This window comes from Engraulis encrasicolus, chromosome 18 (genome assembly GCF_034702125.1).
Source record: "Engraulis encrasicolus isolate BLACKSEA-1 chromosome 18, IST_EnEncr_1.0, whole genome shotgun sequence".
NCBI lineage: Eukaryota > Metazoa > Chordata > Actinopteri > Clupeiformes > Engraulidae > Engraulis > Engraulis encrasicolus.
The window spans coordinates 13,418,090-13,430,489 of record NC_085874.1 but is presented as its reverse complement, the minus strand read 5'-3'; the positions used below and the strand labels follow the sequence as shown (position 1 = coordinate 13,430,489).

Genomic DNA, 12,400 nt, shown 5'->3' with positions numbered 1-12,400 from the left:
GTTACTATTGAACGATGTACTTCACTCAATCCTGCTACTTTGATTCCAATTCCGTTGGACGGTACAGAACATATGCATGACTGTGAGACGGAGACTTTTAAGATTGTTAAACCACGTCCGGATTTACAAGATACACCTCTTACAGAAGGTGATGTTGTTTACGTGGATGGTTCTGCATGCAAAGATAGTCACGGTCAAAATAAGGTTGCATATGCCGTCACTACAGTGGACAAATTGGTGTTTTCTGAGGCCTTACCCTCTAGGCTATCAGCGCAGGCTGCTGAAATTATAGCGTTGACAAAAGCTTGTGAATTGAACAAAGACAGAGTTGTGACCATTTATACTGATAGTCAGTATGCTTTCAGCGCATCGCATGTATTTTGTGCGCACTGGAAACGGAGAGGCTATTTGACTTCCAGTGGGAAGGAGGTTAAACACAAAGTTTTACTTCAGCGTCTGTTGCAAGCCATACAGCTGCCGCTAAAAATAGCCATTTGTAAGTGTGAGGCGCATACGAACAGAACAGATGATGTGTCAAGAGGAAATGCCTTGGCCGACAAAATGGCAAAAGAGGCTGCTGACGTTTGTTTGTCTCAGGATGAAGACAGCACTCCTGAGGTGCTGCAAGACATGCAGTTTGCTGCACCGGACACTGAGAGGCAAACTTGGGTTAAACACGGTGCCACTTTACAACATGGATTGTACACTAGTGAGGATGGCAAACCCATTCTTCCTAAATCTATGTATAAGTGGGCAGCAATATTGACACATGGTAAATGTCACGTTTCCTCCTTTGCAATGACTAAACTGGTTGAAAACAGTTACAAACATTTTGGATTCACAACGTTTGCAAAGCGGTTTTGTGCGCAATGCTTGGTGTGCTTGAAACACAATTCACAAGGAAATATGAGACCTAAGAGAGGAAAGTTTCCAGAACCTCAATATCCTTTTCAAGTTATTCACATGGATTACATACAATTACATAAGGCGAAAGGGTACGAGTATTGTTTGGTAATCATTGATGTTTTTTCTAAATGGGTGGAATTGTTCCCTACTGCTAGTGCAGATGCAATTACAGTAGCAAAGGCTCTCTGTAATCGTATTTTTCCAAATTTCGGATGGGTATCTGTAATCAGTGTTGCCAAAAGAAAATCAGCCAAAGTCGCTATTGGCTCGCTGAAAAGTCGCTAGAAGTCGCTAGATGACGTCATGACGTTACGTATGACGTCACGCATCACGCATGGCGCGCTGATCTACAGAAAACGTGCCCACATGCATTCGTTCACAGTAGAAATGGGCGGTGCTAGCTACTTTTTGGAGATCAGAGCTTATCTGCAGCCCTGCTTAACAGTGGGAAACGCTTCTGACGGCGGCGCAGTCACAATTATGAGGAAAACATTGAATTTGTCACTGAAAATGCGCGTTTTAAAAAGTCGCTAGATGCTCCAAAAAGTCGCTAAGTCGCTAGATTAATTTTTTTGTCGCCAGGGCCGTCAAAAAGTCGGTAAATCTAGCGACAAAGTCGCTAACTTGGCAACACTGTCTGTAATTCGAAGTGACAACGGCGCCCACTTTCATAATGCTTTAATTGAAAAATTAAGTACACATTTGGGAATTGATTTGAAACGCCATTGTTCTTACCATCCCTCCAGTGCGGGGTTGGTGGAGAGAACGAATGGAACGGTTAAAACTAAACTCAGAAAAGCTATGGAAGAAACTAAAAGACAGTGGCCTGACTGTCTAAAGCTGGGCTTACACTGTGCGACTTCTACCCCGATTTTGCCCCGATTTGGCACTCGCACGACAAGCGATTTCGCCTCACGATCGCGCAATTGCAGGGTCGCAAGAACATCAAAACGGTTTGAAATTCTGGTCGTGGCTCGTGCGTAAATCGCATCCGACTGTCGGCTCGTGTAGTGTGAGGACGTGAGTCGTGAGTCGTGAACTTTTAAACAGTGGAATTCCATCGTGCAGTGTGAGCAGAAGCTCAAGACCCACGAGTGAAAATATCGCACAGTGTATGCCCGGCTTTAGTTTAGTAGCGCTCAGTATGCACATTACACCGACTCTGGGAAGCCCATTAACACCATTTGAAATATTATATGGTAGACCGTATACGCTGCCTGATTTAACTCATGTAAAAGCCAGCCCTGATGACACACCTGATTTAGTGGACTATTTACGCAAAACATTTCAAACACGTGAAGTTAAACAAGTTAACATTGTCCCAGATTCTCCTTTGTCGTTACAGGATGACCAGAAACTGAAAATTGGAGATTGGATTTTTGTCAAGGAAATCAAGCGGAAAAGTTGGTGTCATCCAAGGTGGACTGGACCTTTCCGAGTCTTACTCACTACACCAACAGCGGTGAAAATCGCTGAAAGAGACTCTTGGATTCACAAGACACATTGTAAACGGTGCCAACTACCCGAAGGGGAAATCCTGGCATACGAGTAGTCCTCTATAGAGGTGCTTAACTCGAATCTTTGAGGCGTCCGGATTGATTGGATCATTCCAAGGAGGGTATCCGGATTAGACGGATCAATCGGATCACACGGATCACTTATTTAAAATAAATAAAAAATAATGTATTTTTTAAAACGTTTCTGCCGTTAAGTAGCTATGCGCCTCGCCTTTGTTGTTCCATTTATCAATTCACGTTGATAAATCAAAGAGTAAGACAGTTTGATCAACAAAACTCACTTTATGAATGTAACAGTTCCTAAACTCATGCTGCGATCCGACCCACCTGGGTCTCCTCACTAAACATGCAACCACAACTCGAACAGCCTTTGGCAGCAGTGAAACGGCATGTTCCTGATTTTGCAATAAATAATGTGTGTGTTTGTATTTAAGACTAAAAGTCAAACATTTGGGAGCAGAAGTCTAGTTGAGCAGGGACAGTCAGGAGGCGAGCAGCAGATGACCACTCGCTTCCGCTGCCGAGTTGCCTTGCGACTCACACACTCGTGGCAAAAACGAAACTTAAGCGATTGATCCGATCCGTAGGGGATTCGCTGCTACCAACAACTCAGTCAGGATTCGTCTCACCGAGTCGCCGAGGGCGCCGCTGCTGAGTGACTCGGACGAGGGGAGTGACGGCAGCAGTGGCTTTAAAGACTGTAGCCTACGCTGTAACGCAGTGAGTGATCGAGTCACGTCTGTAGACTATACTTTCCCTAAGAGTAGCCTAGACTGAGATGTTAAAGCGTTGGCAGAGCACTATTAACATTAAAATGTAGACCTCAACAGAGTCAGAAGCACACGCATAGGGAGCGGGGATCCGCGACTCAAACACTCAATTGGCCACAACATAGGCTGGACGGATCAAACAGGCTCGATGAATGACGAGGCGGGAGTTGGTTCAGTTTTACTCAGTGAGTGTTCGTGACTGAACAGCATACTAGGGAGATTAGAGAATGGCTGTTGTAGGCTAGTCAACTAAAGAGGATATATTCCGGTTTCACAATTTCTCGCGCTGTAACTGCCATTTTGTTGACATATTAATGAAATGCCGTCTGACCCGCCTTTGGCGGATCAATGCACGACAGCCATCCGGTCTGTTCGGATGAGGTCTTTACCCGGCTCTCCAACCGGATCCTCCGGGTTTTTTATCATCTCTAGTCCTCTAGCTGTGGGGGGTTGCATGGGACAATAGGTCCAAACTCGTCAAGAAGAGGGTGACTTTGAGTCTTCCAGACTCAGAATCACAGCCGCTGCACGTGTGATTTAGCGGGCCTACCCGGACAGGTATTGGAACCATCTAAAAAAAAAAAAAATGAAGAGACTGGGGAAAGGTATACTTTTCACGCTTCTGGGGATTGTGTTAATTTGGTTGTTTTGTGGTGGGGACAAGGGAAATCACCGCATTAAGAAATGGGTGAGTAGTTCAAAGGCTGAACTGAACATCACACACATTTACATGACTAATTCATGGTATCGATATGCAACAATGTTAGCAGAGAAACATAATAGATCTAATTGTTATGTCTGTTCTTACATGCCAATTTCTTCCAGCCACCCAAACTTAGAAGCCAAACCTTTTGATCTAAGAAGTAGTAGATGCATTGCAGAATACTGTGCACCATATAATTGGTCAGCCAAGGATAATGCTACTGTTCGTTCTAATTTTGTGTTCTCTAATCCTTCTAGCTCTAACTCCAAATTCTCTGATAGATTAAAAAGATCATTAAAAAAACATACTAGATCATGTGCTGAGACACACCCTTTTGTTGAACTTAATGCATCTAGTCTTGTAGCTGAAGAAGTGTATGTGAGAAGCAACAGAATTTTTCCTCATTGTTTTGTAGGAATTGGGAAAGATTTTTTAGGTTCATTGCCCAGGCATAGATGTAATGAGACCATAGTGCCTATGTGGAGGACCAGAGCCCTCGCTTCTTGTCCATGGAAGTTGTATGGAAATCAGACAGCTGATCCGGAGAACAGTGTTCATCCGTGTTTGGGGTGGCCTGTGTGGAATTTTGTTGGAATCACCGGCACGCCCGTTCTGTCTGGTGTTTACTGGGTCTGCGGACACAAACTTTATCTGAAACTGCCTCCCGACTGGGGGGGGATATGTGCCCCCGCCCAGGTAACTGACCATACGTATGTTGTCTCGGCATCCCAGTCACCTAGGACTAAGCGAAGGGTTTTTGAAACCCCTGCGCACGACCACATCTGGGGTACGGACGTGCCTGCTGAACATAAATTATGGCGTACAAGCAGTAAAGTAATTCTGTCACTTTTCCCATGGTTTGGAGTTGGAAAGTTATTTTTGCGAGTTGAAACATTGAATTATAGATTGGAACTTTTTATTAATGCAACTCAAACACTCTGGCAGAAAAACAATGCTGAAGTCAGTGCTATCCGAACTCTAGTCCTTGAAAATCGTCTTTGCCTAGATCTTTTGACTGCATCTGTCGGGGGAGCTTGTGTATTAATTAATTCTTCCTGTTGTTCATACATCCCGGATAACACAAATTCTTTTGAGGTTACAGATGCCCTGGAACAGCTGCGAAATCTTGGTGCAGCGATGAGTAAAGATGACGTGGTTGATGACAAGCCATGGAACCCATTCTCGTGGCTTATGATGGGCAATTGGTGGGAGGTTGGGATCAAACTGCTGGCTCCTATTCTGGTCATTTTAGTTTTGTTTTGTTGTTTTACTGCATGCATTGTCCCATGTATACGATCTCTCATGAGTAGCATGATATCTAATGTTGTTGGTGTCCATTTGCATAAATATGAAGAAGTCCTTTTGTTGAGCCGAGATGATGAAAATACTGTTATCTAGTTAATGAAGATTGGACAGAAAATCCTTGAGAAGTTGTTCAAGTCTGAAAATCTTTGGTAATGGTTACATTTTCAAGAGGTGGGAATATGTTAAGAAATTCTCTGCATTTATACACGTATTATTGAAAATATAATCATTTGAGTATGTATGCCATAGTTAAAGAAATAAAGAAATAGGTCACTTGTATAACCAGTTGTATAAGTAGTTGTCTACCCGCCTTTGTGTGTCTTCTGTCTACATTTGCGTTTTCAGGACCAAGATGATGTCAACTGAGGGACCTTCCTGCATTCCAAGTCAGGGGGGCTCTTCCTACAATTGTCCTGGCAGATAGCCAGATGTTTCCAAGTTGACATGAAGATTGATAACTTTTAAAGATAACGCTAGTAGGCTATTTTACTTGTTAGAACGAGACAATAAAGGCTGGGCCAAACTGTTGCAGACTTGGGGCTTGCAGTGAATCTGTAAAACATCTCTGTAAATGCAAGACCCCCAAGCTGCCTCAGATTTAAATGCTAATTCTGTTTCCTGTGTGGGTTTTCTTTCAGGTCAATTTGATAAGGTAATACAGTGAAATTGTTAAGGTGATATAGTAATTTTATTCACACTCATGAAAAGATAACATTTCTGAATGGGTAGCACAAATGCTGGAAGTAATTTTTTTGTTTTTGTTTTTTTAAAACTTTTCCATCTTCTGCACAATGGGGACTGCTGCAGCCCCGGCAGCTACAGCACCAGCTGCTTCAAAACAGCACCACCAGCAGCAGCAGCAGACACAACAGTTGGACAGAGAGATAAAGAGAGAAGAAGCCAGAATGAGAGAGCAAATAAAGAAGCAAATATATAATTTGGAATATCAGGAATTTATTAACAAAGAGGAGGAGGTGAAGAGGCAACCTGCAGCACCAGCAACACAGAAGATGGAGATGAAAAAGGAAGACCAGTGTGTTATGCCAAAACAGGATGAGTAGATATCAGAGAACAATATGGAAACTGCTGACATAGAAACAGAGGAGAGAGAAGAAGAGATGATTAGTCAATTGGAGGACAGCAACAAATCACTAGAACTTGACAAGGAGGGGGTGGAGAAGCTGAATGCAGAGGAAAATAAGCAACATGAGAAAAAGAAAGATCTTAAAATGTCAAGTGAAGGTGAGAACAAAATGAAACCTAAAGAGACACAGGGCCAGGCAAATAGAGAAAAGAAACAGGGAGAGAAGAAGAATGTGAGTTTCACAGACGCTCTTGAGAAAGGAAAAGTTGAAATGGCGGAGGAGGACAAAAAAGAGAAGAAAAATAAGAAACAGAAAGGATCCTTTCTTGGCTCTCTCATTAAAAAAGCCAAGGACTGGCACTCACAACAATCAGAGCACCAGAGGAAACAACTGCAACAGAAGCAGCAGCACCAAAAGGAGCTACTGCAGCAGCAGCAGGAACAGCAGCAGCAGCAGCAGCAGCAGCATCAGGAGGAGGAGCAGCAGCAGGAGGAGGAGCAGCAGCAGGAGGAGGAGGACCAAAATGAGGAGCAGGAGCCATTGTCAACTCCTGCAAAGTGCAAAGGTGAGAACCAAGGTGGTGACATTCCCTGGAGGGTCTATTGCCTATTATTACCGTTTTAACATTGGGTTGCAAGTGTCTGTTTAAAGAGTATACACGGTAGGATTGCGCATGTAGCAAGGAATATTTAGAAATAATGGTGGAAGATACTCACAAAAAATATTTTTAAACATTTGTAAATGGGCAACATAAGTTCTGGAAGTAAACGATAAAAAAACTCTACTTTTATATAGAAAAATAACCAACTTTCTTTTTCTTTGGGTTTTGTTTTTTCAGACTTTTCCATCTTTTGCACTGCAGTCCCAACTACTGCTGCTTCAAAGCAGCAGCAGCAGCTGAATCTGCAGCAGCAGCAACAGCAGCAGCAGCAGCAAAAACAGCAGCAGGAGCAGCAGCAGCTGCAAAAGCTGCAGCAGAAGCAACTGCAGCAGCAGCAGGAGCAGCAGCAGAAGCAGCAAAAACAGCAGCAGCAGGAGCAGGAGAGCCAAGAGGATGAACAGAAGCCTTTGGCAACTCATGTTAACAAGTGCAAAGGTGAGAACCAAGGTGGTGACATTCCCTGGAAGGTCTATTGTCTATCATGACCGTTTTAACATTGGGTTGCAAGTGTCTGTTTAAAGAGTATGCACAGTAGGATTGCGGCCAATGTATGCATTGCAACTATGCTGCCCATACCCTACTAAGGTGGAGTACTGGGTAAGTAATAAACTAGTATACGACGATACGGACACGTAGATGATCTGCCATTTTGTGTAATTTCCCCAGTAGGAATGAATATTTAGAAATAATGTTGGAAGATACTCACAAAAAAAGATTTTTAAACATTTGTAAATGGTTAACATGAGTTCTGGAAGTAAACGATAAAAAATTACATACTCTACTTTAAATAGAAAAATAACCAACTTTCTTTTTCTTTTGGTTTTGTTTTTTCAGACTTTTCCATCTTTGGCGCTGCAGTCCCAAGTCCTGCTGCTACGAAGCAGCAGCAGCAGCAGAAGCTGCAGCAACAGCAACAGCAGCAGCAGAGGCAGCAAAAACAGCAGCAGCAACAGGAGCAGCAGCAGAAGCTGCATCAGAAGCAACTGCAGCAGCAAAAACTGCAGCAGCAACAGGAGCAGCAGCAGAAGCTGCAGCAGAAGCAACTGCAGCAGCAGCAGGAGCACCAACAGCAGCAGCAAAAACTGCAGCAGCAGCAGAAGCTGCAGCAGCATTAACAGCAGCAGCAAAAACAGCAGCAGGAGCAGCGGCAGAAGCTGCAGCAGCAGCAGGAGGAGCAGCAGCAGAAACAGCAAAAGCAGCAGCAGCAAAAACAGCAGCAGCAGCAGGAGCGGGAGAGCCAAGAGGAGGAGCAGAAGCCTTTGGCAACTCATGTTAACAAGTGCAAAGGTGAGAACCAAGGTGGTGACATTCCCTGGAAGGTCTATTGTCACACATGACCGTTTTAACATTGGGTTGCAAGTGTCTGTTTAAAGGGTATGCACAGTAGGATTGCGGCCAATGTATGCATTGCAACTATGCTGCCCATACCCTACTAAGGTGGAGTACTGGGTAAGTAATAAACTAATATACGACGACTAACTTTCTTTTTCTTTTGGTTTTGTTTTTTCAGACTTTTCCATCTTTGGCGCTGCAGTCCCAAGTCCTACTGCTACGAAGCAGCAGCAGCAGAGGCAGCAAAAACAGCAACAGCAGCAGGAGCAGCAGCAGAAGCTGCAGCAGCAGCAACAGCAGCAGCAAAAACAGCAGTAGCAGCAGCAGTAGGAGCAGCAGCAGAAGCAACTGCAGCAGCAGCAGGAGCAGCAACAGCAGCAGCAAAAACTGCAGCAGGAGCAGCGGCAGAAGCTGCAACAGCAACAGAGGCAGCAGCAGCAGCAACAGCAAAAGCAGCAGCAGCAAAAACAGCAGCAGCAACAGGAGTAGCAGGAGCAGGAGAGCAAAGAGGAGGAGCAGAAGCCATTGGCACCTCATGTAAACAAGTGCAAAGGTGAGAACCAAGGTGGTGACATTCCCTGGAAGGTCTATTGTCTATCATGACCATTTTAACATTGGGTTGCAAGTGTCTGTTTAAAGGGTATGCACAGTAGGATTGCGGCCAATATATGGATTGAAACTATGCTGCCCATACCCTACTAAGGTGGAGTAGTGTGCATAGAGGATCTGCCATTTTGTGTAATTTCCCCAGTAGCAAGGAATATTTAGAAATAATGGTGGAAGATACTAACAAAAAAGATTTTTTAAACATTTGTAAATGGACAACATAAGTTCTGGAGGTACACGATACAAAAAATACATACTCTACTTTTAAATAGAAAAATAATCAACTTTCTTTTTCTTTTGGTTTCGTTTTTTCAGACTTTTCCATCTTTTGCACTGCAGTCCCAACTCCTGCTGCTTCAAAGCAGCAGAAGCAGCAGCAGCAGCAGCAGCAGAAGCAGCAGCAGCAGAAGCTGCAGCAGCAGCAACAGGAGCAGCAGCAACAGGAGCAGCAGCAGCAGCAAAAACAGCAGCAGCAGCAGCAGGAGCAGGAGCAGGAGAGCCAAGAGGAGGAGCAGAAGCCATTGGCACCTCATGTAAACAAGTGCAAAGGTGAGAACCAAGGTGGTGACATTCCCTGGAAGGTCTATTGTCTATCATGACCGTTTTAACATTGGGTTGCAAGTGTCTGTTTAAAGAGTGTGCACAGTAGGATTGCGGCCAATTTATGCATTGCAATTATGCTGCCCATACCCTACTAAGGTGGAGTACTGGGTAAGTAATAAACTAATATACGACGATACGGACACGTAGAAGATCAGCCATTTTATTTAAGAAAAGTGTAATTTCCCCAGTAACAAGGAATATTTAGAAATAATGGTCGAAGATATTCACAAAAAAGATTTTTAAGCATTTGTAAATGGGCAACATAAGTTCTGGAAGTAAATGATACAAAAAATACATACTCTACTTTTAAATAGAAAAATGACTGACTTTCTTTTTCTTTGGATTTTGTTTTTTCAGACTTTTCCATCTTTTGCACTGCAGTCCCAACTCCTGCTGCTTCGAAGTCGGTTCCACAAGTTAAGAAGAGAAGAAAGTTTTTTTTTTTAACCCTCCTCTTGTTTTCGCGTCGTTTCTTGCAACAAGGCCTTTTGACTTTGTCAGCCACTTCTATTTTAACAAAATAAAGCATTTTTTTCACCTAAATTCTGTGCTGTAGTAAATGAAACTGTGAGGTATAATGGATATTGGCAGCTCCTGGGGCAGCATGACATCATGAGAATGCGTATAAAAGTCCACGAGTTTGACACGGTTTTTTTGTGCGCCATTTAAGCTTACTGATCATTTTATTCTGGCCATAGTTTAGCTTTCATCTAAGTAGGCTACTAAAAGTATTTTGACAATTGTATGACAAGCAAAAAATATATATATATTTTTTTTAAAAACGAGATTAAAATAACAGTTTTTGCCATTCAGAGTCTAATCTTGCGTAATTTTCACGTGGATCCTTCAAATTATTTATTTGGAGTATTGGTAACACTTTATAATAATGTCTTATAAAGCATTAATAACACTTAATAAATAATTGACTAATGATGAACAAAACATTACGAAATGTTAACAAATGTTTGTAAATGACTAGGAAATGGTATGTTAATATTTTATATTCATCAAACATTTACAAATTGCTTGTAAATGAATAAAATACTCTGTTATAAGGTATGTACAATCTTGAAAATATTATTTGCAGATATTTTATAAAGCATTAATAAAGCTTAGTTAATAATAAAGAAAAACATTTGTTAATGTTTTGTTCATCATTGGTTAATAATTTACTAATTTTTGTCAGAGGATGCGCTCAACTTCTTGGAAAAAATGAATGTCTTTGGGTGCGCGATAAAAGGTATCAACTTAAAGAATAAAACTCCGCACTCACAAACTACGTCTCATTATTTATTTATAGATTACTTGTCCACAAGCAAATGCGTTTCGGATATCAAGCCTTCATCAGTGCGTGGTACTCAGAACCTGTATTTTACACTTTGCCAAAGATTCATAAAAAATGTGATAACATTTTTCCCAGACTCCATATTGTGGCTGGTTGTCAGTCTCTCACCAAGGGCATTTCACAATATGTGGACTGGTATATTAAACCCATCGTCTGGTCTTTGCCCTCTTACCTAAGAGACACATCATTTTTAAGCAAACTTATGAATGTCTATGCTTCTGATGATGACTTCCTGTGCACTATGGACTACACAAACATCCCACACGACCTTATCCGTGTTAGATCATCATCTCAAATCGCATGTGGATGAACCCCCGTCGTCATTCTTATGGGATATGGCACACATTGTGCTCACCATGAACTACTTTAAATAAGAGAACAGTTTTTACCATCAGGTGAAGGAGACCACCATGGGATCCCCATTTGCACCAAATTACACAAACCTGTTCACGGGCAAATTTGAGGAGGACTTTGTTTGCTTTCTTGCAATGTCTTAAATGCTATTTTCGCTTTATTGATGACATATTCTTTGTGTTTAAAGGCACTGAAGAACAACTTCACAATTTCCATGACTTTTCTGAATTCTAGGCTGGATTCGATACATTTCACTTTGGAGTATGACAAGTCATCTATTTCTTTCCTTGATGTGAATATGTTTTTAGGTCCACGGGTCTGGTTCTGCAGACGTAGGCGTTTCGGAAACCTACAGATAGAAATAACTTTTTGCATTCTAAAAACCATCACCCTCCATCAATGAAGAAATCTCTCCCCTATAGTCAATTCCTGCATATGAGGAGAATTTGCAGCACTGCTGATGATTTTGAGAGCCAGGCCAGGTTTTTTATCAAAAGGTTACGACCGTGAAAATCTGGACTCATGTTTGGACAGGGCATGCAAGATGGAACGGAAATCCTTGCTTGAGAAAAAAGAAGTTAAGTCTGATAACGACATTGTTTTGTCCTCAACTTTTTCTCAACTTTTTCTCCCCTTTCTTCTGATGTGAAGGCAACTGTGAAAAGACACTAGCACATACTGTCCAGCGACTCGCAGATTGGCCATTCCTTCCAAGAGCCTCCACTTTTTGCTTTTAAAAGATTTCCAAATAGAGATGTCCCGATCCAGGTTTTTGCACTTCCAATCTGATACCGATATTTTATTTCACTTCCGATCTGATACCGATACCGTCCGATACCGATACCGGCCTATCGGAGTATTTAAATTGAAAGTTATTTAGCCTACTTACTTTCTTGTCACACTCATGTTAAAAAGGGGTTTACTCTTGATAACAACTCGCCAGCTGAATTAGGTGAATTTGAGTAATACAATGGTTTGTACTGAGAAACCTGTTAAATACAAATTAGGCAAAATAATAGTCAATTAACTACACAAACAAAAATGCCACCAGTGCTCTACTCTTGAACCAGATTAGAAGGAAACCATTGAAAATCCATCAGTGCAAATAATATTCTGAACTGTAAGTGAACGCTTATTCAAGCAGTTGAAGTATTCATCTGTTTTCCATGCAAAGGTGGGGTTTTTTTGTAGGCTGCCAGCATGTTGACAATTC

At 42.1% G+C, this 12,400-nt stretch overlaps 2 protein-coding genes across 2 annotated transcripts; both read left to right on the top strand.

Moving 5' to 3' along the window:
- Window positions 1-561: 561 nt before the first annotated feature.
- LOC134468791 (UPF0746 protein DDB_G0281095-like) lies at window positions 562-9,296 on the top strand. Its single transcript, XM_063222662.1, is given in 4 exon segments — window positions 562-679; window positions 7,782-8,234; window positions 8,458-8,832; window positions 9,201-9,296. Coding segments are annotated over 3 exon segments (711 nt in total). The 3' UTR covers window positions 8,598-8,832; window positions 9,201-9,296.
- LOC134468790 (ras-interacting protein RIP3-like) lies at window positions 9,097-10,012 on the top strand. The gene is made up of 3 exons (XM_063222661.1): window positions 9,097-9,118; window positions 9,201-9,434; window positions 9,846-10,012. The coding sequence occupies exons 1-3, from the start codon at window positions 9,097-9,099 to the stop codon at window positions 10,010-10,012; spliced, it is 423 nt and encodes a 140-aa protein (XP_063078731.1).
- Window positions 10,013-12,400: the final 2,388 nt, after the last annotated feature.

What these genes read in the sequence shown, in the direction of transcription:
- LOC134468790 (XM_063222661.1), top strand. Translation starts at nt 9,097, where the DNA reads ATGGACAACATAAGTTCTGGAG. An exon ending in GGACAACATAAGTTCTGGAG is followed by an intron (nt 9,119 to 9,200) that starts GTACACGATACA and finishes TCGTTTTTTCAG; the next exon opens with ACTTTTCCATCTTTTGCACT. An exon ending in TCATGTAAACAAGTGCAAAG is followed by an intron (nt 9,435 to 9,845) that starts GTGAGAACCAAG and finishes TTGTTTTTTCAG; the next exon opens with ACTTTTCCATCTTTTGCACT.